The 24,454-nt window shown below is 36.1% G+C and overlaps 9 protein-coding genes and 15 long non-coding RNA genes across 24 annotated transcripts; 14 read left to right on the top strand and 10 right to left on the bottom strand.

Annotated features, from left to right (window-relative positions):
• Positions 1 to 17: 17 nt before the first annotated feature.
• Positions 18 to 623, bottom strand: SPOM_SPNCRNA.4972. The gene has a single exon (NR_194327.1). It is a non-coding gene; the product is annotated as a non-coding RNA (long non-coding RNA).
• On the top strand, positions 68 to 1,046 carry tif1102 (translation initiation factor eIF1A-like). The gene is made up of 2 exons (NM_001021304.3): positions 68 to 440; positions 493 to 1,046. The coding sequence occupies exons 1-2, from the start codon at positions 142 to 144 to the stop codon at positions 575 to 577; spliced, it is 384 nt and encodes a 127-aa protein (NP_595397.1). The 5' UTR covers positions 68 to 141; the 3' UTR covers positions 578 to 1,046.
• On the bottom strand, positions 730 to 2,599 carry prp2 (U2 small nuclear RNA auxiliary factor small subunit, U2AF-59). Its single transcript, NM_001021303.3, has one exon. It carries the CDS (start codon positions 2,352 to 2,354, stop codon positions 801 to 803), a length of 1,554 nt encoding a protein of 517 aa, NP_595396.1. The 5' UTR covers positions 2,355 to 2,599; the 3' UTR covers positions 730 to 800.
• SPOM_SPNCRNA.1405 lies at positions 1,855 to 2,594 on the top strand. The gene has a single exon (NR_150285.1). It is a non-coding gene; the product is annotated as a non-coding RNA (long non-coding RNA).
• A 204-nt stretch (positions 2,600 to 2,803) lies between the features above and the next one.
• Positions 2,804 to 5,561, top strand: fan1 (fanconi-associated nuclease 1). The gene has a single exon (NM_001021302.3). It carries the CDS (start codon positions 3,197 to 3,199, stop codon positions 5,306 to 5,308), a length of 2,112 nt encoding a protein of 703 aa, NP_595395.1. The 5' UTR covers positions 2,804 to 3,196; the 3' UTR covers positions 5,309 to 5,561.
• SPOM_SPNCRNA.4971 lies at positions 3,101 to 4,493 on the bottom strand. Its single transcript, NR_194326.1, has one exon. It is a non-coding gene; the product is annotated as a non-coding RNA (long non-coding RNA).
• SPOM_SPNCRNA.1404 lies at positions 4,631 to 5,670 on the bottom strand. Its single transcript, NR_150284.1, has one exon. It is a non-coding gene; the product is annotated as a non-coding RNA (long non-coding RNA).
• Positions 5,671 to 5,781: 111 nt separating this feature from the next.
• Positions 5,782 to 7,219, top strand: cwf25. Its single transcript, NM_001021301.3, has 2 exons — positions 5,782 to 5,952; positions 6,015 to 7,219. Exons 1-2 carry the CDS (start codon positions 5,918 to 5,920, stop codon positions 7,108 to 7,110), a joined length of 1,131 nt encoding a protein of 376 aa, NP_595394.1. The 5' UTR covers positions 5,782 to 5,917; the 3' UTR covers positions 7,111 to 7,219.
• erv2 (sulfhydryl oxidase) lies at positions 7,199 to 7,955 on the bottom strand. Its single transcript, NM_001021300.3, has one exon. It carries the CDS (start codon positions 7,889 to 7,891, stop codon positions 7,313 to 7,315), a length of 579 nt encoding a protein of 192 aa, NP_595393.1. The 5' UTR covers positions 7,892 to 7,955; the 3' UTR covers positions 7,199 to 7,312.
• A 781-nt stretch (positions 7,956 to 8,736) lies between these two features.
• SPOM_SPNCRNA.4970 lies at positions 8,737 to 9,119 on the top strand. The gene has a single exon (NR_194325.1). It is a non-coding gene; the product is annotated as a non-coding RNA (long non-coding RNA).
• SPOM_SPNCRNA.4969 lies at positions 8,844 to 13,252 on the bottom strand. Its single transcript, NR_194324.1, has one exon. It is a non-coding gene; the product is annotated as a non-coding RNA (long non-coding RNA).
• On the top strand, positions 9,386 to 13,646 carry cut3 (condensin complex SMC subunit Smc4). Its single transcript, NM_001021299.3, has one exon. The coding sequence runs from the start codon at positions 9,446 to 9,448 to the stop codon at positions 13,418 to 13,420; it is 3,975 nt and encodes a 1,324-aa protein (NP_595392.1). The 5' UTR covers positions 9,386 to 9,445; the 3' UTR covers positions 13,421 to 13,646.
• Positions 13,647 to 13,746: 100 nt separating this feature from the next.
• Positions 13,747 to 15,058, bottom strand: SPOM_SPBC146.02 (uncharacterized protein). The gene has a single exon (NM_001021298.3). The coding sequence runs from the start codon at positions 14,896 to 14,898 to the stop codon at positions 14,107 to 14,109; it is 792 nt and encodes a 263-aa protein (NP_595391.1). The 5' UTR covers positions 14,899 to 15,058; the 3' UTR covers positions 13,747 to 14,106.
• Positions 14,077 to 15,104, top strand: SPOM_SPNCRNA.1403. Its single transcript, NR_150283.1, has one exon. It is a non-coding gene; the product is annotated as a non-coding RNA (long non-coding RNA).
• A 496-nt stretch (positions 15,105 to 15,600) lies between these two features.
• On the top strand, positions 15,601 to 15,984 carry SPOM_SPNCRNA.4968. Its single transcript, NR_194323.1, has one exon. It is a non-coding gene; the product is annotated as a non-coding RNA (long non-coding RNA).
• Positions 15,734 to 19,226, bottom strand: med15 (mediator complex subunit Med15). Its single transcript, NM_001431018.1, has 3 exons — positions 19,039 to 19,226; positions 18,890 to 18,992; positions 15,734 to 18,843 (listed from the first exon to the last, which is right to left on the bottom strand). The coding sequence occupies exons 1-3, from the start codon at positions 19,110 to 19,112 to the stop codon at positions 15,829 to 15,831; spliced, it is 3,192 nt and encodes a 1,063-aa protein (NP_001417961.1). The 5' UTR covers positions 19,113 to 19,226; the 3' UTR covers positions 15,734 to 15,828.
• SPOM_SPNCRNA.4967 lies at positions 16,161 to 16,487 on the top strand. The gene has a single exon (NR_194322.1). It is a non-coding gene; the product is annotated as a non-coding RNA (long non-coding RNA).
• On the top strand, positions 16,595 to 17,703 carry SPOM_SPNCRNA.4966. Its single transcript, NR_194321.1, has one exon. It is a non-coding gene; the product is annotated as a non-coding RNA (long non-coding RNA).
• Positions 17,859 to 19,383, top strand: SPOM_SPNCRNA.4965. Its single transcript, NR_194320.1, has one exon. It is a non-coding gene; the product is annotated as a non-coding RNA (long non-coding RNA).
• A 90-nt stretch (positions 19,384 to 19,473) lies between these two features.
• Positions 19,474 to 23,037, bottom strand: puf2 (pumilio family RNA-binding protein Puf2; the record flags this gene model as incomplete). Its single annotated transcript, NM_001021296.3, has 1 exon — positions 19,474 to 23,037. One exon carries the CDS (start codon positions 23,035 to 23,037, stop codon positions 19,840 to 19,842), a length of 3,198 nt encoding a protein of 1,065 aa, NP_595389.2. The 3' UTR covers positions 19,474 to 19,839.
• Positions 19,562 to 20,307, top strand: SPOM_SPNCRNA.4964. The gene has a single exon (NR_194319.1). It is a non-coding gene; the product is annotated as a non-coding RNA (long non-coding RNA).
• A 173-nt stretch (positions 23,038 to 23,210) lies between the features above and the next one.
• Positions 23,211 to 23,410, top strand: SPOM_SPNCRNA.4963. Its single transcript, NR_194318.1, has one exon. It is a non-coding gene; the product is annotated as a non-coding RNA (long non-coding RNA).
• Positions 23,338 to 24,425, bottom strand: SPOM_SPNCRNA.1402. Its single transcript, NR_150282.1, has one exon. It is a non-coding gene; the product is annotated as a non-coding RNA (long non-coding RNA).
• SPOM_SPNCRNA.4962 lies at positions 23,431 to 23,809 on the top strand. Its single transcript, NR_194317.1, has one exon. It is a non-coding gene; the product is annotated as a non-coding RNA (long non-coding RNA).
• Positions 24,426 to 24,454: the final 29 nt, after the last annotated feature.

Here is a 24,454-nt window from a genome sequence, read left to right as displayed (position 1 = left end):
TTTCATAGAAAGGAATGACATTTATGAAATGCATATCATCTTGTAAATCCACTTGTCGAAGCTTCCTAACCACCATAAACCCAATTCTCTACGATTTGCTTGGTTATCACATATATACGAGCTCTTTAGAGAAATACTAATATGTCAAAAAAATATGGCGGTCAAATTTCGTTTGATCCACCAGCTAGGTTGGAAAAAGATCAAGTCGTCGCCAAAGTTGTGCAACTTAAAGGATCTGCGCTTTTTATGGTAGTAGAAAACAATGGACAGGAATTACTTGTTGAGATGCCTCCAAAGTATCGTAATAAAATATGGGTTAGGAGAAATGGGTTTGTAATAGTTGATAAATCTGAGTTTTTAGAGAAGGACAATAAAATTGACGGTACTATATTGTACGTGGTACAAAGCCCTTTAAAAAATTGGAAAAAACAAATTTATTGGTAAGAAATTCTCTTGAAATAACATTAGATGATTGTGCTAACTAGTTTAAAGGCCTAAAGAGTTTGCAGATGAATCGTTAAATCAAAACGATTCTGAGGAAAGCAGCAGTAGCGAGGAAGAATACGATAGTGACTAACAATTTACAAAAAATACATATATTAAGAATCCTTACAACGAACCTTGTAAATTAAACCGATGATAAAAAGCGTATAACGGGAAATGCTTGCAAGAATTACTTCATCCCACAATCGCTCATTACAATTGAGTACTTTGTTACACTTTAAACAATCCAATGAGAAATACTGATATTATTACCCTAACATTAAGATATTATACTAACCTTTTCATTGAAACTGAAATCACCATGCATTAGCTTTATAGCAATCCTCACCATAAAAAGCAATGACAATCGTGCGATCATTAAATTTACAACCTTTCATCTCTTCCATTGCGACCTCTGCAGATCTGATATCGGAGTATCGTACAAAAACCTTTCCAGTTCCTAATCCCGAGTTTCTAGTGCCAATACTACGAGGAATTTTTATATCTATAAGTGGTCCATAATTCGAAAATTGGGTCTTTACAGACTCATATATGTCTTCATATTCTTGTACATCCATAATTTCGTCCCCAGTAATTAAATTATGTAATTGTAAGACTCTAGTTGGAATAGATTGTGATGACGCCTTAGCAAGTTCTGTCAAAATGGCCATTCCATTAGACTTATCTATCATAGCTTGATTGAGACCTACACAAGCAAATTGTGCGTGTAACTTGTTCCCATACGTATCTTTACCATCAAGACCGCTGATAGCTACTTCCGCATCAGAAGGATTTTTAAATTCGCAAAAACAAAAACCCTTCGAAGATCCATCTGCAATATTTTTTATCAATTGAAAGCTTAATAAATCACCGAAAGGCTTAAGTAGCTCCACCACTTGATCTTCGCCTAAATTTAAAGGTAAATTTGAAATGTAAATTTTGTCTTTTGAATCTAAAACGTCGTTCTTGGCATAATCATCACTTCTTTTTTGAGAAACTTCGGGGGTAATTTGAGGGACGATGTAATTTTGAATTCTTTGAAATTTTAAAAAGACATCATTAGAATATGATTCGGACTGAAGCCCCCAGAGGAAGGTGGCATCTTCAGGAGTAGCGACCTCAAGAATAGCAAAGTTTTCTTCTTTACAGACGTTGACAGAGGAGAAATGCTTTGTCTCGGGTTTATGGTATGTAGTTGAAATAAATAGATCTTCGATAAATGATACAAAAGCATCTTCAACGAATTCGTTAGGAATTCCAGTAACCACTAGTCGACGAGCCTGTCTGCTAGCACCTGGTTGTAAGGGCGGAGGGGGAGCAATAATACTTCCTTCCGCAGAGCGAGCAAATTCTAGCAATTTCTCTGGATCAGTAACTGCAGCTCTAGGAGCGCCTGGCAAAGGAAAAACACCAGACATTTTCGCCTGGTCAGCAGTAACCAATTCATAACCAGGTGGTTTAATGTCCCATAAAGAGCGCTTCCTTTTCCACTGATTTATTGGTGTTACATCTCTCAATTGTTCGAGTTCCTGTTCGATAGACCTTACGCTTCTTTCTCGGCTGGGAGGTGGACTTCTACTTCTTCCGACAGATGAATAACGTAATGATCGAGGCTCATAATCATCATATCTTCTTTCTCTTCTTGGCCTCTCATCCTCTCGATAACTTCTTTCACGAGATTCTCTATGTCTACGAAAATCACTTTCGTCTCGGCGACGTCTTCTAGGTCGTTCAGAGCCATAATGGCCTCTCGGGTCTTCCCTTCCTATCCCACCCGAACCTCTTTCTCGTCTAGGTTCTTCATCGCGATAATCTCTGTGTCGCTTGGGTATCCGTGAAGAACCTGATGATAATCTGGAAGACAAATCCATGTTAGTGAATGAATATGAGGCTATTTAAAAAATTATTCAAAAAAGAAGGGAGGGAAGAAATTCGTTTATTAAAATGAACTCTTAAATTCTCCGGAAAAAACTTTGATGAAAGTAGGGAATACAAAAGTACAAATTCTAATGAAATGATATGCGCGTCAATGCTCTTGGATTCCTTGCTAAAAAAAATTTATAACATGAACAATAATAATTAACTTATTTTTTCTTTATGTGATACGCCCAAGGTTAGTCAAAAGTTTCGACTTACTAAGTTAAGGTAGTGAGAGTTTGTAGTAACTTCGCCAGCGTCGTAATTTTAAGCACAACGTTGTTGACTTACATTTTCTTTTTAGTTTCAAATAGCAACTTTCGCTAAACTTGCATTATAGACAACACTGTAACTTACGAATGCAGTTAAATTTTCAAAAGCATTTATTTAAACTGTTGTCCTTACCCTAGTACCATTCTCCTAAGTTTTAACGAATTTTTCTCTTTTGACCATAGTATTTGATTGTATGGCTTTCTTTTAAAGCAATCTTTAAAAATTTACAGCTGCCATGAAATTCAATAATTTTCGTTTTTTTTTTGCCAGTACATCCACGATAGATTTAATGTTTGTCTCATTTTATCCTTGAAATCCATGCTCTTAAATTGTATGTTCAATCTTTTAAAAATTTACTTTATTACACAAGAAGACGTTTACATTCATTCAAAATTTATTATTATTTATTTTCATACTAGCTTTCCATTGTTGTAAAAGCCGCTCTTTTTTTTAAATATTTGTTTACTTACGGCCATCATCTTGTGCACTTATTCAGTCGCGCTGCTGTGATATCTAAAAATTCATGAAACGATTCTTTAATGAAGCGTGCGACATAAACACTCCAGATAAATCTGGGGTAAACGAGAACAAGTTATGTTTCCCTCCCTTAAAAGTTGTATGTCAAGCACCAGAGACAACAGTTAAAGGACAAGTTGCCAATACTAATAAGCACAATGTATATTCTACTAAAAATTCAATGTATCTGCTGGGGTTCGAAGAAATCCTAAACACCGTCCTCGATTGTGAACCGCATATCTTTACTGATGATGAGTTGAGGGTTATTGAAAACTTTAAAGCTTTAGACTCGGATGAACGGTACTTGTTTGTTCGTCTATTCATGCGTAAAAGAAATAAATGGTTCCGCGTGGGCCATTTGACTTATCCAGATTGCAAGGATGTTATTGCCTGCTGTAAGCAGCTTGTTCTGAAAAATTTTTTTGAAGATGAATCACTCATGTCAACTGAAGAAATAATTGAAATTCTATCTCTCGATGAATTGCGTTCGTTAGCTAGACAAACGAAGGTGTGTGGAAAAAGCAGGTCTGAAATTTCAAAAGAAATCATTTTCCTATCTAAAAGACAATCAGTACTACATTGTAATGGTCAACAATTTTTGTCCTTTGATGCTTTTGGTGTGATGCATAAGCAAGAGTCGTTTCTTCGGAAGCAACTATTATATCAATGCAAATCCTGTGTGAAACCAAAGAAAATTTTAGTAGACCTATTTCATCGAATTAATATTGTGTACTTTCGTTCGTCCATTTATGATGAACAATCGCTTACGTCTTTAATATTAGCACGCCTTAACAAATTTTCCTACCCGAATTACGTTTTATCGCGAACTTCAAACGTCTTTAATTGTCGTGCTCAATGCCTTGAATACGTTGAGGTTTTAGAACTTTCAAAAAACTTGGTTCCAATCTTTGAAAACACTGCCGCTTCGGATAAGGAAGCACTCGAACAAGCGTTGAACAGTTTTTTTGAAATATATCCTATATGGTCGACATATCTAAATGAAGACATTAGGGAATTTTGGGTGGAAGAAAATAGAAAAGTAGATACTCGATTGGTAAGGTTTTCTTTTAGCTTTCGTCCTGGTGCTGTTTACACATACTTAATACATAAAAGTCTAAATATTCTCGCGAAGTCGCGATTAGTTGAGGTTGAACATGAAATATTAGATACCCTTTTATCTCAAAATATATATTTGGTGGGTAAAAGAGGACATTGGTATAATAGAAAAGCCTTACTGGAATACAACTTTAAAACTGAGGATACTAACGTTTTGCGTTATTGGAAAACGCTTGCTTTATCAACTTGTGAAAATGGTATTGAAGACAAGTATACCCACCTCAGATATTACTTTAGCTTACAAAGGAGACTTGTTCGCTTACGGAAGTGTTTAAAAGTCTCTAATACTACCGAATTAAAAAGCATGAAACTTATAAATAATAATCCTTCAAGACTTTTTCTTCATGGTGAACGAATACATAACGGTGACCTTTCAAACCGGACTGTTTGGCGTAGCAAGACTAATAATGCTATCACAGTTGAAGAGCTTGCTCTTCAACATTATCAATCGATTGGGTGGGAAGGTATACATGCTGAAAGCAGCATTTTGCTAACTTTGTTTGCTTTGACATTCTGGGATATTTTGTTTGAGGACGTTCCTGGTGTTTTTCAATCTCCGTTTCAAAGTGCACCTTTGGATTTGCACACTGATTCCTTTTATATATCTAGAGAATCGACAATCATGAAAAGACTTGAGGAAATAAGAAATGGGAAAGCTGGCCTAATTATAAAAGATAATTATATCAGAGAGCACCAAAGAAAAACATTTTGTGTAGGTCTTAATTGGTCGTATACTTGCGAAATGCTTCTTGAAATTGTCGATTGTATCAACGATAATGGACTCGCCCAAATATTTCTTGCTTTGACCCAAGATTATAAAAATAGTTCTAGCGGGATACCTGATTTATGTTTGTGGAATCCGTCTAAAAAAAAATTTATGTTTTCAGAAGTTAAAAGCGATAATGATAGGCTCTCAGAAGCGCAAAAATTCTGGATATCATTACTAATATCCAGTGAAGTTGATGTTGAAGTTTGTCATGTCTCCATGCACAAAAAAAAATAAAAAACGTGATTGTTAATCTTTTCATTAAATGCATAGCTTATGTAAATTACACTTTGCTTGCTGAATTACCATCGTTTTGCCAAGGAGAATAACTTAGTCATTTCTCATTTTAGAAATGTTGATTGATTTTGAATGGATTAAGTATATAATATGCAACTTATTGGACTGAATTCACATATTCTATTCCAGTATATAATTAAGTTTCAACCCATGTTTTCATGCTGTATACCAATTTGTTTAAAATCACATTCATAATCAAGTAGGATTTTTAATGATACATTGCTTTTTAATCAGTTTAAAGTGAAATAGAACTTACGTTTATCAATGACTTAGTTATAGCTAAAATACTAAGAAATCTGAACGTGATTATTATTGATTGGTCTCAGAATTCGCAAGCTTGACTTTCTATTCTTGGGTAACATGTTACCCAAGTAATTTAGTGTATATGTTTGCAAAACACTATGAGTCACAGGTAAAGCGAGACTCAATTTTTTGTATTAATAGCCACTTTTTGAGAATTGTGGTTTTTAATCCTAAAAATAAAACAATTAGTGGATTTTCCTCTCAATTTTATTTTGAAATTTAAACAACTCTTATTAGTAATTCAAAATGGGTGGTGGAGATCTAAATATGAAGAAAAGCTGGTAAGTGGATTTATTTGCATTAATATAATTGTTTAAAGATGTTTTACTAATATTATGATTAGGCATCCTCTGCTAATGAGGAACCAGGAAAAAGTTTGGAAAGATGAGCAAGCTCACAAAGAAGAGATGAAGCGAGTCGAGCAACTTAGGCGAGAAATTGAAGAAGAACGTCAACTATTGGAATTACATCGGCTACAAGAAGCTGCTGGTGGAAAAAAAAGAAAAGACAGAGTTGAGTGGATGTATGCAGTTCCTAACACGAATGGACCCAATCGTGACTCTTCAGAAATGGAAGAATATTTGCTTGGAAGGCGACGTCTAGATGATCTTTTAAAGGACAAGATAGAGGATCAAAATAATTCATTAGAAAAAACAGAGTTTATCGCTCTTCAAAACGCGAACTCCCTACAAGACACACAGGCAAAGTTGCGACTAGATCCTTTACTTGCAATCAAGCAACAAGAACAAAAACAACTACAAACGCTTATGGAAAAAAGGAAATACTCTTTAGACTCTGATAGAAAGTCGAAAGAACGGCGGCACCGCGATCGTCATCATCGAAGCAATCAAGACAGAAGCAGGGAAAGGTCAGATAATGAACAACATTCTTCTGACAAAAGGGAGCATTCAAGAAGAAGCTACCGTAATGACCGAAATAATTGGAGAGAACGCACACACAATGATCGCTATCGGCATCGAGATAAATATGACTCTGGTTATTTCAAGAAACATTACGATGATGATATGCGCTTTGATCAGGGTCATTTTCAAGATGAAAGAGACCTAAAAAAATATGTGCGAACAAGCAGACAATATTCTCGTTCACCATCTCCGGATTTCAGGACTCGAAATCACCAATTTCATTCTCGAGACTCGCAACCTATCACTCAAAGGCATACCGATATAGAAAGCCGTTTACAGAAAATGCAAGACAATGCTAAGGAATTAGATGAGTCACGAAGAAAAAAAATTGAACTATTGGAAAAGAAAGAAAGAGATGAAGAACAGTTTTTGGAAAAAGAGAGACGCGATACCGCAAGAAAATGGGATAACCAAGGAGATTTTATCAGAAATATGAGAAAAGAGATCTACTCTGGTGATTCTGTAAGCTTGGCAGATCGTGTGAATAGTAGCCGACATAACATGTTAAGGCCGTAACGTGATTTCTATGTTTTTTCTAATATAACTTTGATGCATAACGATATAACATTTCTGAATAATGAGTGGAAATGACGGTGGTAAACAGTTGAACATATCAGTTTAGGGTTCATTAAATAAATAGCTTAACATCCAAATGCATTGCATGATAGACGGTAATATTTTTTAATAATACATGAATTCTTAAAATTAACCATTGTTATCAACCAGAATAGTCGTGATCTTCGTTAATTACTTGTACCCGTTCAGGAACATTTTCAGCTTCGCTTTCGCGATAGGTCGGCGATCCGATTACATATCTCTCATTAAATCCATCGCATGATGTCTTTGGTTGATTCATTTTCTCATTTAATTGATTGTGTACTTTGCAAGCCCACGTAGTTGCTGCTTTTCGAGAACTTGTTTGTGGAGGATGTACATCTAGTATCTTTTGGAGTTCCACAGAGTATTCACCACATGGCATTGTAATAGCGGAAGAAAATAGATAATGTCTTAAGATATCTCGCTCATCTAATGTTGGTCTGTTTGGATAATTGGAAACAACCGTATGAATTAACTTCCAGTATGCATTTACCATTAAATTATTCGTGTTATTATCGTGCTTCGTGGACATCATCTCAATTGGTTTTCTACCTTGACCTTCTCGATCCGGAAGCGATTTAATTTCAGGCATAAACAGACGCCAATCTTTGTCTACCATAACACTGTGAAAGATCCATATAATAAACGATAAGATTAGTAGGGTAGGGAGAATCACCTGAATTCTTCTATTAAGGATCATGTTTTATAGTATTTAGCTACTTCGTTTTCCCCGTAAGAACACCTTCATCTACCAAATTAATTGTAAAGGAGAACTGCAAGGACAGAAACTCACGCGGCTTTTTTGATCTGATATGCGGCATCGCTATGTTGCAATAACGAGAAGGAATTGATGGTAAACAAAACTAACCTCCTGGGTTATACAGAGCGAGTGCATCGTTATATCTAATGCTAATTAACAGAAAAACTTTTAAAGTAGTAAGATGGAACAGGCTGCTGGATGATCCAATGCATTACCAAATTGATTTAGATAAATGTATTGCCAACCCTTTAATTTTTTTTTTAGATATTAAATATCTTTTATATCAATTCTATATGCTTTTTATTTTAAGACTCAGAAGAGTTTTAATTATAAGTATAGTTAATAGTTAATAAATATGTAGTTTAGTGATAGAGATATAACCAAATAACAACAAAAAAATTAACTAAAGTATCATTATTATAAAGTCCATTGCTAGGTTTTATCACTATAAAATTTTTTTTAAGTTTGGAATTATTTACTAAAAAAAAGAAACTTAACGTAAATAAATAAAAACTAAGAGGACTTGTTAGTTTTTGTTTAAAAAATAAATAAATAAATAAAGAAGGAAGAGTTTAGCTAAGTTATCAAGTGAGCATAGATAGCATATAATAATCTATGTTTACAGATTTAAATGTTTTAAAGATAAATTACTTGCAATTGCTTGAAGATATGAATTTGCGTTTGATTAGTTTAAATCAAAATGTAAGAATTTTGGGTTAAATTAACATATGGCAAAAGGCTTGTCAAGTTTAAAGCTAAAAAAATACAAAACAATAGTGAATTTGAAAAGTTGTTCTAAAAAACTTGGACAAATCGTTTCCTTGCATTAACATTTCATTTAAAGAGCTAATCTATTTATATTACTTACTGATTATTCTTTATTCGTGGTTATTTCACACATAGGGCTACCCAAACAAGGTAAATTTTTGCGTCGTCTTGCTAGATTTAATGAAGGAATACAGAACAAAAAATCTTTGAGCTTTATATTTATTGTGTGAATTGAAAGAGGATGTTTGCTTGTGCTAGTAAAAACTTAGAAACAGCAATGTATTCTGCTCGTCCTTTTAATATTTTGCTAGTGTAAAGTGTCAGAGCAATATTCTCTTTTACTTAATTTTCGTTTTGAGTTAACTTTCAACGTCCAAGAATACCAAATTGACTAGCATAATAATTTAATGTATAATAGACACATGAGTTTATAATTACAGGTAAAAAGATGTTTGAAGTCTTCCTTTAAATCAGGTGTGTAGGTATAAAATAAATAGATCATTTTCATCTAACATGACCTGTTTACACAATTATACTTCAGTCTTTAGTTTATAAACATGGGCTTTAGTGTAATTTAACTGTGGGTTTTTGTATATTTTATTCATTAATTGACTTCATCGTTGGGTGAAATGCTGTTCAACCGTTGTAAACAACACACCTCTTTTCACGACCACCCACTCTTTTAGAATTTTAAGTAATATATAATTTGTTGAAGATACTATCTTTATGTCTGACAAGGGCATCTTTCGAACGTCTTCAACACCCTCGATTGTGGATGTTACGCCAGATCGTGGTGAAAGGCCACGAAAGTTGGTTCGCTCAGTGCTAGAATCTCCTTCTCAGAAAGATGTCGCATCAATTGTCAAGATAGAGCAAACACCATCTCGCCCATTTTTCAATGACTTTTTAAAAAAAAGAATTACCGATTCTTTAAACGAACGCCCTAATTTGCTCAACAAATTTATGTCTGCTCAAGATGGCACTCCATCTAAATCAACAGGTTTCAATGAACGGAGTTCACAACTTGTGTCAGAATTTACTACTACAGAGGATATTGAGAATTGTGAAGAAACCACTCAGGTTCTTCCTCCTAGACTGGTTGTTTACGAGCTACGCCTAACAAATTTTAAATCATATGCAGGAACTCAGATAGTGGGTCCGTTTCATCCTTCTTTTTCTTCAATTGTTGGACCAAATGGCTCTGGGAAATCTAATGTTATCGATGCTTTACTTTTTGTTTTCGGTTTTCGTGCTAGTAAACTTAGGCAATCCAAAGCGTCTGCCTTAATTCATAAATCTGCAACTCATCCTTCTCTCGATAGTTGTGATGTCGAAATTACTTTTAAAGAGGTAAACTCTGACTTTACTTATGTTGATGGAAGCGAACTAACAGTTCGTCGTACTGCTTATAAAAATAATACTAGTAAATACTTTGTAAATGGGGTTGAGAGTTCCTTTTCTGCAGTTTCTAATCTTTTAAAGGAGAAAGGAATAGACTTGAATCATAAGAGATTTTTAATTCTTCAAGGAGAAGTCGAATCAATAGCGCAAATGAAGCCCCGGGCTATATCAGAAGGTGATGATGGTCTTCTTGAATATCTTGAAGATATCATCGGAACCTCGAAATATAAGCCAATTATAGAAGAGAATATGCAAGAACTTTCGAATTCTGATGATATCTGTGCTGAGAAAGAATCTCGTTTAAAACTGGTGCTCTCTGAAAAGGCGAAATTAGAAGATAGCAAAAATTCGGTTCTTTCTTTTCTCAAAGACGAAAATGAGTTGTTTATGAAACAGAATCAGCTTTACCGTACTATTCTATACGAAACACGCAATAAAAAGACGTTAGTTCAAAACTTGCTTAATAGTTTGGAAGGAAAATTACAAGCACATTTAGAGAAATTTGAACAAACCGAGCGAGATATTTCGGAAAAAAATGAAGAGGTTAAATCATTGCGTGAAAAGGCAGCAAAAGTAAAAAACGATTGTACTTCAGAGAAGAAAACTCGCCAGTCTTATGAACAACAGACTGTGAAGATTGAAGAGCAGTTAAAATTTTTACTTAATAAAGAAAAAAAGTTAAAGAAATCCATTGAGGCTCTTTCATTCGAAAAATCAGAAGCAGAAAATTCTTTAAGCTCTCATGATATTGATTCCCAAAAGTTGAATTCTGAAATTGCCGATCTCAGTTTAAGACTTCAACAGGAAGAATTGAGTTTGGATGACATTAGGAAAAGTCTACAGGGAAAAACGGAAGGTATTTCAAATGCTATTGAAGAAAAGCAAAAGGCTATGGCTCCCGCCCTCGAGAAAATAAACCAATTGACATCAGAAAAACAAATTTTACAGGTTGAGTTGGATATGTTATTAAATAAAGAAAATGATCTAATTAACGATGTTGAGTCCTCTCAATCTTCGCTTGATAAACTGCGTAATGATGCAGAAGAAAATCGGAATATCCTGTCTTCTAAGCTTAAAGTGCTTTCCGACCTAAAAGGAGAGAAGAAAGATGTTAGTAAGAACATTGAAAGAAAGAAGGAAACTGTTCACAATACTTACCGAAATCTTATGTCAAACAGAACAAAGTTGGAGGAGATGAAAGCTTCTTTAAGTTCTTCTAGATCTCGTGGAAATGTGTTAGAAAGTCTTCAAAGACTTCATGAATCTGATAATTTAAATGGTTTCTTTGGACGTCTTGGTGATTTGGCTACAATTGACGAGGCTTATGATGTGGCCATTTCAACTGCCTGTCCTGCTTTAAATCATATTGTAGTTGACAATATTGAAACTGGACAGAAATGTGTGGCTTTTCTGCGCTCCAATAACCTAGGCCGTGCTAGTTTTATTATTCTCAAAGAACTGGCGCAGAAAAATTTAGCTCGTATCCAAACACCTGAGAATGTTCCCCGGCTCTTCGACTTACTTCGGTTTAATGATCAGAAATTCGCTCCTGCGTTTTATAACGTTTTGCAGAATACCTTAGTTGCTAAAAATTTGGAACAGGCTAATAGAATTGCGTATGGCAAAACACGTTGGAGAGTTGTTACACTAAGTGGTCAGTTAATTGATAAATCGGGCACAATGACTGGAGGTGGTACTCGAGTAAAGAAAGGCGGAATGTCCTCAGCTATAACGAGTGATGTATCGCCGGCTTCAGTTGAGACTTGTGATAAACAAGTGCAACTAGAAGACACTCGATATCGCCAACACCTAAGTGAGCTGGAGAGCCTTAATCAGCGATTTACTGAAATTTCGGAACGTATTCCATCGGCGGAACTAGAGATTTCAAAGCTGCAGCTTGACGTTTCTGCTTGTGATAGATTGGTAGCTGGAGAAGAGAGGCGAATCTTGCAGCTTAAATCCGATTTAAAAAGTATTAGAAACAACAATGAACGTAAACGGAATCTCCAAAACAAAATATCAAATATGGACAAGGAAGTTGAGGCCATAAATATTAACAATGAAGGCCTTGTCACTGAAATTAAGACGTTACAAGATAAGATCATGGAAATAGGTGGGATTCGATATCGTATACAAAAATCAAAGGTCGACGATTTGCATGAGCAACTCAAATTTGTTAAAGACAAGCTTAACAAAATGAGTTTCAAGAAGAAGAAGAATGAGCAACGCAGTCAATCTTTCCAAGTTGAACTATCAAACCTTACTAGCGAGTACGATACAACTACTGAAAGTATAGCCACTTTAAAGACTGAACTACAATCGTTAAACAAGTATGTGGATGAACACAAATCTCGGCTCCGCGAATTTGAAAATGCTCTATGGGACATCAATTCCTCTATCGACGAACTAGTAAAATTTATTGAATTTGAATCTAAGCAAATGAATTCCGTTAAAGCAGAAAGGATTGAATTGGAAAATCAAATTCAAGAGCAGCGTACGGCATTATCAGAGGTCGGCAATAATGAAAATAAATATTTAAAGCTCATGTCAAATCTGAAGTTACACAATTTGACTGAATTTTGTGACCAGACAACAATGGACTCAACTTTTCCCGAATATTCTGAAGATGAACTGAGTTCAGTTGATAAAAGCGAGCTGGTCTCTAATATTTCAGTCTTGAAAAAGAAAACTGAAGACAGAGAAGTAGATATCAATGTTTTGTCTGAATATCGTAGATGTAACAAGGAAGCAGAAAAGCGTGATTCTGATTACCAAAGTGAATTGCAAAAAAGAACCGATTTGAAAAAAGTCGTTACAGATCTTCAATCTCAGAGGCTCGATGAGTTTATGTACGGATTTGGAATTATATCTATGAAGCTTAAAGAAATGTATCAAATTATTACTATGGGCGGAAACGCAGAGCTTGAGTTAGTGGATAGTTTGGATCCGTTTTCTGAGGGGGTATTGTTTAGTGTGATGCCTCCCAAAAAATCTTGGAAGAACATATCTAACCTTTCGGGAGGAGAGAAGACGTTAAGTTCTCTAGCCCTTGTCTTTGCTCTACATAATTACAAACCGACTCCTTTATACGTTATGGACGAAATCGATGCTGCATTAGACTTTAAAAACGTTTCGATTGTTGCGAATTACATTAAGGAAAGAACTAAAAACGCGCAGTTTATTGTTATTTCTTTAAGAAGTAATATGTTTGAGTTATCTTCTCGTTTGGTTGGCATTTATAAAACGGCGAATATGACTAAGAGTGTCACAATCAACAACAAGGAAATACTTACAGATTAACTGCACATTCAAATAAAAACGTAGAAAATTGGAAACTAGATATTTAATAATTTACGAATTTTTGGCTACTGAATGTCAGTGTTTCATAATTCACAGTGTGCATACTAATAAATCTATGTTATGAGAAGATTAAACTAATTTAGTTTTGTGGCACCCAGTTTATGTTAATGTTTCAGAAATCTGTTTATGAACGTAATAGGACTACAAATATATAAAATTAATCTTCACTCGCTTTTAAAGCCTGTAAAATCTGCGCAAAGGAATTGTATATAATTAAATATGTTGTTTACATCATCAATTTCAGAAGGTATCTACAATTTGTAGTTACATAGTATAATATTTTAGTGGGTAATGCTTTTAAAGATTTATTGCAATCGTATGCATACCATATAGAACGTATCCAATTTTAAGTAATTTAATTTTATGGTAGTAAATTAAGAATAATTAGAAACAAACAATAAATTAGATTAAACAATATGAGTCGTAAACTTAAATAGGAAATCTCAATGCACACGACGAGATAAATGAAAGACCAATTAACAAGAAAAATGCAAATGATAAAAGCTTTCCAGCTAATAAGAGATAGGAGGACTAAGGAAGAAAGTAATGAAGGAAATAAATGAATGTTAATTACCACATGGCTAGCACCATGTAGCCTAACATGGAGCATCTGAGTAACACTTATTTTATAGCCAGTCGCACTGATGGTGTTCCCACCCATTAAACTCAGTCAAACCCAGGTGCTGAATTTTCCTCTTCGATTTCGATCGGTTTCTTTTAAAGGACAAGCTTGATTCGCCTTTCACAGCAGATTTAAGACGAGAATACGCATCAGAAACTCGGGAAGTAACATTTCTTTTAGAAGGTGTTCTGTCTATTAGTCCCTTGCGAGAGGAAACTTCTTCAATATCGAAAAACTCTATATCATTTGCAGAATTTTTTAAAGTGCTTTTACTACTCCTTCTATTGGCTCGTTTTTGAGCAACAAGCTTCTGAATTGCGGCGCATTCTAATCTGTATTGCGAATTGCTAAGTTCCTCACCAAGTGCACCTCTTGCAAGCCGTGCAGGGGAGGATGGTGAGGCATAACGACTATGGTTTGAAGAAAGACCAAAACCCTGCTTTCCAACGCTGTTTAGCTGTTTCGAAACCGAATATTTATGAAATCTTAACTTTAATGGAGAGATTGGTGAAAGTAAAGGACTTGAATCACCAATGGAGTTCGATGCCGCTTCCAACAGCCATGGCGAATGCTGCGAAATGTTTTTGTCCCAAGGTGATACTGGCGACTTTAACTCTTTATATATGGCATTGATCAGTTCGTCAGATATATGATGTGATAGCTTCAGTGAATTAGAGGTGCTATCTCCAGAACTTGACCTTGTTCTATCGCTTTGATCATCACTGCCATCAATGAAACAGCTGGTTTTTATATTATGGAGTTGCAAGGTTGCTGGTTTTTTCCTTATACCATTCATTGTAAGTTTAAAAGCAATTAATCTGCTTGATAAAAAAATTAATTGACTATTTTGTACTTAATAATGAAGCTAGGAGATCTCTGTATTCAATTATTGTTAAATCCTACGATTCTTATTTCAATGAATCAAGAAATAATATATCGTTAGTAAGATAACTTTTATTTACAGTAGGCCACGAGTTAGCGTGTTATATACAAGACTGAGATCACAAGGTTTCTTTGTTCATGGAAGACAAAGAAAGCTTTTATTGACTTCAATAATACGTAAATTTTAATTAATTATTAAGCTCAATAAATTATCGGGAGTTTTGAAATATTAATTTGTTTTCTCATGTTAGATGGTAATTCGAGATAGCTATTTGGCGGTTAGGTTAAACCAAAGCTCTTGAACCAAAGCAAAAACATAAACTGATAGCTACTTTTAGAATATTTGAGATAGTAAACATTAAAAACTATACAAATATTCATTTAAGAGATTACAAATTAATTTTCAACACCAACCGGTGCACTAATAATAAATTAACTAAAATCAACTTAAACGTATGAATAAATAAAATTTGTAACGGTCCTCATTATACCGACATTTTCATGTTCACAATGAGTCTCATAGACAGGTCATTAATCGGGAAAAAGCCATACTTTCTGGCATTGTGCCTAATAAAGGTACAACCGGATCTTCAAAATATTAAATTCAGGTTCTATTTTTATCATTGTATATAAACACAAGGACTATACAAACCTTTTCCCAATCACAATTTTCAACATAACAGATGCTTTCAAAAAATGGAGAAACGTTGAATAAACAGAGAAACAATATATGTCTATGGTATTCATAAGATATTGTAGAAGGACAAATATGTCCAATTTGCTTTTTGAGACGACGTGCAATAAATAAATAAAAAACAATTGCGAACCATCGTATCACAAAATTTTAAATCACAACTTGCCATATGTTTGTAGATGTTGGAAATGCGATGTTGTCTTCATCTTCGTTACCCACTTGAAGCTGCTTTAGCAAAACTTTCTTTTCATGAAGCATTTCATTCCATGGATCTTTATCGTCGATCGCTGGATCTAGAAAACATGATTCATCAAAATTAATTTGAGTAAGCTTATTTTGCATTTTAGTCTTATCTTTATCTGCATCCAAAGCAAGATTCATGGTATCTGGTTCCTTTAAAAATCCGATTTCAGAGTTGATTTCATTACCTAAATCAGCCCAAAGCTCCGAATCATCATTAAATGAAAATTTTCCGTCCAATGACAAAATATTAGATGGACTAAGTGAGTTTTTGTTATCTGTAAATGATAAATCTGGAGTTGACGGAGGAATGAAAAACGACTGAGGTGTTTTCAAAATAGAACTAGGAGTCTGTGATGATTTGATAGCAGAAACTTCTTCTTCATGGTCTACAGCCACAAATGCATCGATTGCGTACTTCAAAGGATTAGCAATTGCTTCTTCCCGAGCTTTAGCCATTCCTTCCTCTTTGGCTATAGTACCTGGAGAAACACTAGAAGGTATTTCATCTACACTTGACATTATAACATCAGGAGTATTTACGACTGAATCCTTAGGTTTTTGAACTGTCGATAAGTTTTCTATCTTTTTCTTCTTAGAAGGCGGTAACTTGAGATCTTCTGGTTTTAAACCATGTTTCATGACTTGTGATGCAATCTTCTGTTTGGCTTGCAAATCCGGCTGAGATACATCCAAGGATTGGAATGCAAGTTTACTGTCAACAGGAAAAGATGTGTTACCAACAGAATTTGCTTTGGCTGCAGGTTGGGCTTGCCCAGGAACACTGGGTTGCGCATTAGGAATTGATCCATTGATAGGACGTACATTGGATGATACAGAAGGAGCTTGAGGAAACTGGGAAGCCTGTTGTTGCTGCTGTGACTGTGGCTGTGGCTGCTGCTGTTGATTAATAGATGCAGTACGGAGCGAGGAGATATGGGCAAGAGCATTTTGAATACTCATATTATTGTTATTTACTTCATGGTGAAGTCTTAACAGTTGAGCTTTCACAAAGGCAAAATAGCGACTGGTTTTCTCCTTAATCTTGGCCAATGTTTGCGGAGCACAAGTAAAAACACCTTGCTGAAGACCTTCAAGTTGTAATTTAAATATATGACGCATTTGTATCAATTGAATCGTGGCTTCCTCATTGCCTGTCAAACAGTAAAACAGGCAAATCAGTTGATTTGTACGGCTAAACATAGGATATGCAGATTTGATAAGACTCGCAATCATAACCTTTTGATCATGAGGCAAATCAAGAGGCACTGGCCGCATCAAACTATGCATTACTCTTTCGGTGAGTTCTCGAATACGCGAAGTCATCTTTTGTTGTCCCATAGTTCCTCCACACTCAAGCAGTTGCTGAACGATAGAAGCACTACTATTTCCAGCCGCTAAGTTTGTAGGCCTTGAAGCAGCGGTGTTTCTTGCACCACTAAGAGGAACTGAAAGTGCTTCATTCCCCGCCTTCGTAAAAGCTGAAGGAGGACTTGCAGAACTTCTAAATGTAGACGATGTATCAAGATTAGGAGGTAGATTATTTGAATAGTCGACCTGAGATACAGGCGGCTGAGTGGGTTGAGTAGCGTTGCGAGCCTTATTTGTCAAATAGCTTTGATAATTAGTTTTGGCGGCATTAGCTGAAAGCTTTGTATTGATCGGTTGTTGGCCATTTTGTGAAGTAACAGAAGCACTTGTAGGATTAGAAGTACGGTGCAACTGCTGTTGTTGTTGTTGCTGTTGCTGAGCAAATGCTTGCTGCGAGAACGCTTGGGGGTTGCCCGTATTATCAGGTTGTGGATTCCCCAGTTTATTGGTATTAGGGGCATTTTGCGAGTTCATTCGAGCATTCTGTATTTTATTAAGCTGTTGCTGTCGGTGCTGCAAAATAATTTGTAGGTGCTTTCTATATAGCATACCTATTAGCTTCAATTGTTCCGGAGGTAAACGCTGAGATTGTCCTAATTCTAACACATCTCTCCATATTTTGACATTTGGAGGTAAATTAGGAATTTGATCGAACAATTGCTTAGGAACCGGGATATTTAGCATCTCAATATTTATACGGTTATTATTCGTAGCATTCACATTAGGATTATTTGGAGGAGCAGCAGTTCGCTGAGGTTGCTGTTGCTGAGTAGAAGGTTGGTCTTGTGGAGACATACTTTGAAGAGACTGGGCACCAACGTTACCTTGAGGGTTTGGAAAAAAAGCATTTTGCGGAGCTTGCTTTTGTTGTTGTTGTTGTTGTTGTTGTTGTTGTTGTTGTTGTTGTTGTTGTTGTTGTTGTTGTTGTTGTTGTTGTTGTTGTTGTTGCTGCTGTTGTTGCTGCATATGCTGCAATGAACGAAATTTTTGAATCTGGTTTTGATATATTGAAATAAGTCTCGCAGGTGGCATCGATTGTAATTTTTGCATAGGAATTGGTGGATTGCCATTCCTTGCAAGCAAAGCTGTAATTTGATTACATAAATTATTTAACTGTTGTTGGGTCAATGCAGGAACTATTCGACCAGGAACACTACCAGATCTTTGTTGGTTTGCTTCTGTATTGGGAGCTGTTGGTGATGAAGCTTGCGGTTGTTGTGTTTGTTGAGGTTGTTGCGACTGCTGCTGTTGCTGCTGCCTTTGTTGCTGGATTTGAGATTGTTGAAGTAAAAATTGCCTTTGTTGTGGGGTCAACTTCATATTTCTAGCAAACTGTTGCATTCCTGCTTGCATTGGAACATTTTGGTTTTGAAGTCTCGGCATTACTCTGGGATTATTTGCCAACCTGTTAGGTCCGGCAGTAGGGAGAGCTCCAACATTACCCGCATTGTTATACACAGAAGGCATTTGTTTCATTTGGGTTGCCTGCAATGTGTCACGTATTTGATCTCTCAATTGTGCTGTCTTCTTGCCACATGTAGTTAAGTATTCATTCTATTACTGGTAAGTACAAAATTAATTGAATTTTTTTTTTCAATACCTTGCTACTGGCACCATCAAAAGCCTGACGCTCAAATGACAAAGCCATATTCATGAGTTGGACTTCGGAAATTGAGGGAGAGATAATTCGTAAAGTTTGAGCACTAAATACAAAAGTTAGATGAAGGGTTTTAAAAAATGATGGCATACATTTGCAAGGCAATGCTCTGTCTCTCATTAGGACGAATTTGTGCTTGCCATCCCTTATCAACATTCCGGTTCATCCCTCCAAATATATGATCTATAAGACGTTAGTGAATTATTGTACATTACTAAAAAGCGTACCAGTTATTTCTGATAATTTTGCAAATATATTTATTGCAACGCTGATGGTCGGTGGAAGACGAACTTAAGTTACCGTACACCATATATCAGCGCTGATCGTCACAAGGTAACCAATACAGTGGTTTGCTCACAGCTATCGATGATAAGCTAAATCACGGTCGCTGATACATGAGAACACGTTAAAATTCATTATTTAGTATAAATCTAAGATAGAAATAATCTAAAGCAACAGCATACTTGTTTATCAGAGGCTGGTAGATTATGCCAGTCTTTAACCTTATCCTACTTCAATATTTGTGTACCACAATTTCGTTAATATATATTATATAATAGCTAAATGTAAGTGTAGAGGATATTAAACCACCAAAATAACTTTTCAAGTATAGTTTAAAGGCGTAACGTTTCATTAATAATAAAAACAATAAACTGGACTGAAAATAGATATCAACAGAAACAAATGGTTTTTGCTCTTAGATTACTGGGGAGCGAAAAACTCTCCTTTTCTAAGCGATAGTTGTAAACGTTATTATAATCATCATAATGCTAACTTCCTGGCTCTAAATAAAAGATATAAACTGTTGAATATATATCAAAAATAGTTGAATCCTTGCTTGCCATGAAGAAAACCAAAATTTTTTTCTCATAAATGTTCGATAATGCAGTTATTTACGCACATACCTCAGCCAGCTTTTTTAATTCAGAGGATCCGCGATCCTCCATAGTGCCCAATACGTTTCGAACAGCACTTTGTAACTGTTGTCGATGCGAGGCTGATATATTTTCGTGAGTCAAGAGTTTGCAAATAAAAGACGGACCATAAGTTTGTTCGAAAAGTATTTTCTCTAAAGAGTTTGGATTGAGATCATTTTGCGTATCCAAAATAGCATCAACGACTAAATCACCACAAGCAGTATCACCTTGTGATATGGAAATTATTTTAAGAAGGGAATTATAAGCTAGTCGATGAGTGCAAACTCTAACAATGTCTTGAACAAATCTCCGGGTTAAAAGAATAGGAATATGAGGATAGTTCATATTTTCAACAAGATAAGTTAACAGTAGCGTACCATTACCGTTCATAGCTAAGTGTACGGAATAGACTGTTATAGCAGCAGCAACAAGTACACGTTGTTCTTCAGTCACATCAGGACTCTCTAAACAGGCGCGGACGGCACGTGATCCATAACGGCTTTGAGCAATTACCCAAAACTGGTTGAGAATGGCTTCAAAAACAAAATCGTTCATTGGAGCACCAAATTTCAAGCATGTTTGCACAACATAGTTGCCAAATTGATCAGCAAAAAGTAGTGGAATGTAGGGCTGCAAGTGTTTAGCAATAAGGCGCATTTGTGCCTCAGTTGATGCCACGTCAACAATCTTTTGAGCAGCCCATGTACCGTTTTTGTGAATACCAATTTGGGCCAAATGAGGAGCGATGCGTTCAAGCATCATTTCCTTTACGGGGTCTGAACAATAATCGAATAGCTTTTGTACAACGGTGTTACCAAGATGATCGCTCGATAAGTCTGATACTTCATCAAGCCAATTAATGGCAATGTCTTCAACTTCTTCCTGAGTGCAAAGACCATTATCAATACGCTTACGAACTTGACGAAGTTTGGGTGCATTTAATCGACGACTGCTGAACGCTTTTGAAATAGACGGAATCTGAGCAGCAAAGTCAGTCAATTCACAAGCAGCGTTAAGAATCTGATAGATTTTAGATAAATCCTTAAATCCGAATGACTGAACAACGTTAATCAAATCGTCGTAAACCTCACGTAAAGAGGGGACGAACGAGACGTTCGAAAAGGCTTTATTTAAGCCGTCAACGGCAGAGTGGGAAGACTCAGAAGAAGATGAAGCAACTTTAGCAAAGCTGATACAAACTGGATCGGAACCAAAAAATATCCTTTTGCCATTGAGCTCTTCGAGAACATGCTTTGCAGTTTCAACAGAATCAAAATTAAGAAAAGCTGAATGCTTATGAGATAGCATACGAATGCTCGAAACAGTTCCATAAGCAGAGAATGTAGTTGCCACAGTAGTTGCTGAAACGCCAGAAGGGAGATTTCCCACCCAAAGGGCATGAGTAGGTTCATGTTGGGTTAAATTTTCAATAGTAGCATCGCCAACGGTGGGCCAAGAGTTGGTATTGTTAGATTCAGAGCTGGATCTAGTACTGATGTTGGCCATTTCAGGAGTTGAAGCACGTAAACCATTGTTATTAGTGTTCAAAGATGCGGTACTTTTTGATGAACTAACCGGTTGATTATGAATCGGCGAACCCCTTAAACGGGGAGATGAAGAGTGTTCAGATGAATTAGCCAGGCTTCCAGACAATAAGGAAGGGGAGGGCATGTAAGGGTTACTCGTTTTCAACATAGCTGAAAGGGATTGAGAGCGGCGTCTCGAACTGGACGAAGGTTTTGGGCGAGAACTCAAGGAGCCCAAAGGTGGAAGATCAGGAACAGTGTCCACATCACCTAATCGATTAGAAACTTCAAAGGTGGGGCTTTTCAAAGAACCACCAGAGCTAGTATTGAATAAGCTCGTATTCAATCCATGCCCTTGTGGTCTAGGATGATTGAAGCCAGTGGTCAGTGGTTTTGTACGATAATTAGTTAAACCGAAAGATGAGGCAAGTGAAGGATCAAAGAATTCGGCAGTCGAAGACTCAACAACTCGCGCATAATTATCAGATGGCATACCAGTGACGGAAGAATCAATACCAGATTTCGCATTACCAGTAAGTGAAGAACGAGCAGTAGCCAACGACGAAGCAGGTAAATGATTAAAATCCCTGGACCAGCCACTAGCAGCAGAAAAGTGATCAAGACCGACAGGATTCAACAGAGAAGATGCATTAGAGGCAATGTTGTTTTCAAGAGAGGCTTTTGGTGCAGCAGGGGAGATGTCGGAAAAAGAAGTACCTGCAGAGGCCGAAACCGCCGTGGGAAGGCCAAAAAACGAAGAAGACGAACCAGAAGCATTTGGCAGAGCAGAAGAAGTGGTAGGAGGATAACCAAAAGGAGGTGTGTTATAACCTAAAGTTGGACCAAAAACCCTAGGGCTCCATGGAAGAGTATTAGAGCGTGTTCGCGTCGTTTGCCTTGCACGAATGGTATTGGAACCGCTGTTTGCGGCATTAGAAGCCGAGTGAGTAGGTTCAACAACGGGATCTTTATTAGAAATAATCTCCGAAGCTGCAGAAGCCGGTGTAGCAGTCGAACTGCTAGAAGGAGCCTTCTGTTGAGAACTCTCAAGAGAATCCGAAGAAACTGTGGATGAGGAAGACGGATTAAAATGAGTATGTAAAGACAAAGACGACAAGTGTTGTTTTCCAGAGGAAACAGAAGACATTCTCGGACCCCACGGAAAAGATGGGTCATAACTGGATGAAACAGAAGACGTTCTTCCACGATTAGCGGATGAAGTGACACTTAAATTGGAATTATTTTGCAGCTTAGAAGTTATGGAGGAATTGTTTTTTGAAGCAATAGAAGAAATACCAGTGGGACCTTCGTTAAAATTCATAGCTTCCTGATTTTCAGGGACCGATAAACCGACGGTAGATGTCCAAGTATCATTTTGCGTATTCTTCAACAAATTGTTAGACATCTCCATTTCAGAACGTAAGGAACTTGAAATATTAGAACGGTTGGAGTCGTTGAAATTACTACTGGGATTAGTGGTACCATTTAGGGAACCCGAACCAACACCAGTTGCTAAAGAATCTAGTTGTTGGCCAAAATCATTATTTAAACTAGACATGTCCAGAGGCGGGTTATTATTAGAGGGTTTGCTAATTGTATTACGCCTAGAGCCCTCGTATATGGATCCTTGCATTGCGTCCTGATGCATGCACAGCAATGCCTTCGTAAGGCGAATATTTCACAGTAAGCACACGAACAGTCCTTCTATAACAGAAAAAACAATTAATTAATTTCAAATCGATAGGTTATTAATAGCTGTATGTTTTTTTCCTACTATGTTCTTAGTTTTGAAATGGTGTGTGGAAAAGTCAAGTCCCACGGGTTACAAGCGGATGATAGCTTAACCGGGGACGTAACGAAATTTCTGCTTCGCAAAAAATCCTTACCGGAATTTGATACACCACAATATAAGTTAAAAATAAATATGAATGAAAAATATATTGGATGAATCTATTTATTTCTACAAGATTTTTCTTCGCTGTTTTTTTTCTCTCTTTTATAAATATTCAAAATTAGAATGAAATGATTAATAGTTAATTATATGTTGACTTTGTAAGTTTGCCGTGTGGCTTTTATTTAGCTGCGACCTTTGTTCAATGTAGTATGAAGGAAAAAGGTGGAATGTCATAAGATTATCTCGTCTAACCCATCTTTAAAAATTCCCGCTCTAACACTATTCCTATCCGTCTACTAATGAGGAAAGGATGCGAAGTGTAGCGTTTACGCTCGCTTCTTTCATTGCATATGAGAAGTCGACTCTAAAGTATGAAACTTAGTACCCATGTAATATCAGACGGCCCTTTGCAGCTCGATTTTTTATACTCCTGCTTGCACAGGTTTTACATTTCACTATGAGAGGTTTCCAATGAGTGATAAGATGTTTTTTAGGGTTATTACATAAAGATCTTCATTTGCTTCAAATAATCACGCTGTCGTAGATCGAAAGTGATCAATAAAAATCATATGAGTAGTGTAGTTTAAAGTGAAAATTTCAGTAGTGATGTCGTGTAGCACAAATCACTAGTGAGTTGTATTCGTAACTATTCGACTGTATAAATGAAATATTTATTAAAGGTAAATCGCTTTAGCTATGGATAGAAATCTTATCTGACAGCCATTTTGTTAATTGAGTATCAGCTTGTCAGTTATTCATATAGTGAAAATAAAATATTTCGTAATCTAAAAATCCATTACTTTGCAAACGGAATGAAGTGTGGTGGCGGTGCTGTTAGGCGTTTTGAATATAAATCATACAGTGGTGTCTTTTTTCATGATCTTAAAAGGTAACTCGCAGATCAAAGGAAAATAAAGTGAAGCCTATATGACTATCTTGGTCTCCATCCTCATAAAATTAAGCTACAGTGAGTTTAAAAAATTTGTGCTCAAGTAATTACCACTTGATATTATTACTAAAATTCTTGACTCTCAGTTAACTCAAGAACTGTAAAAAAAATCGTTGAAATTAAAGAATCAATTTGTTGCCATACATTACTGCACTATTCACGCTGCAAGTTGCCATTACTTCCCTAGTTTGGCGAACGGTTAGTTAGGTATTAAATTTCTTT

Source organism: Schizosaccharomyces pombe, assembly GCF_000002945.2.
Source record: "Schizosaccharomyces pombe strain 972h- genome assembly, chromosome: II".
Classification (NCBI taxonomy): domain Eukaryota; kingdom Fungi; phylum Ascomycota; class Schizosaccharomycetes; order Schizosaccharomycetales; family Schizosaccharomycetaceae; genus Schizosaccharomyces; species Schizosaccharomyces pombe.
Note: the sequence above shows the minus strand (reverse complement) of the source record. Positions and strands in the feature narration are given on the sequence as shown.

What these genes read in the sequence shown, in the direction of transcription:
- erv2 (NM_001021300.3), bottom strand. Translation starts at nt 7,891, where the DNA reads ATGATCCTTAATAGAAGAATTCAGGTGATTCTCCCTACCCTACTAATC.
- tif1102 (NM_001021304.3), top strand. Translation starts at nt 142, where the DNA reads ATGTCAAAAAAATATGGCGGTCAAATTTCGTTTGATCCACCAGCTAGG. An exon ending in TGGAAAAAACAAATTTATTG is followed by an intron (nt 441 to 492) that starts GTAAGAAATTCT and finishes ACTAGTTTAAAG; the next exon opens with GCCTAAAGAGTTTGCAGATG.
- cwf25 (NM_001021301.3), top strand. Translation starts at nt 5,918, where the DNA reads ATGGGTGGTGGAGATCTAAATATGAAGAAAAGCTG. An exon ending in CTAAATATGAAGAAAAGCTG is followed by an intron (nt 5,953 to 6,014) that starts GTAAGTGGATTT and finishes TATTATGATTAG; the next exon opens with GCATCCTCTGCTAATGAGGA.
- fan1 (NM_001021302.3), top strand. Translation starts at nt 3,197, where the DNA reads ATGAAACGATTCTTTAATGAAGCGTGCGACATAAACACTCCAGATAAA.
- med15 (NM_001431018.1), bottom strand. Translation starts at nt 19,112, where the DNA reads ATGAACCGGAATGTTGATAAGGGATGGCAAGCACAAATTCGTCCTAAT. An exon ending in CAGAGCATTGCCTTGCAAAT is followed by an intron (nt 18,993 to 19,038) that starts GTATGCCATCAT and finishes TTTTGTATTTAG; the next exon opens with TGCTCAAACTTTACGAATTA. An exon ending in TTGATGGTGCCAGTAGCAAG is followed by an intron (nt 18,844 to 18,889) that starts GTATTGAAAAAA and finishes TACCAGTAATAG; the next exon opens with AATGAATACTTAACTACATG.
- cut3 (NM_001021299.3), top strand. Translation starts at nt 9,446, where the DNA reads ATGTCTGACAAGGGCATCTTTCGAACGTCTTCAACACCCTCGATTGTG.
- SPOM_SPBC146.02 (NM_001021298.3), bottom strand. Translation starts at nt 14,898, where the DNA reads ATGAATGGTATAAGGAAAAAACCAGCAACCTTGCAACTCCATAATATA.
- prp2 (NM_001021303.3), bottom strand. Translation starts at nt 2,354, where the DNA reads ATGGATTTGTCTTCCAGATTATCATCAGGTTCTTCACGGATACCCAAG.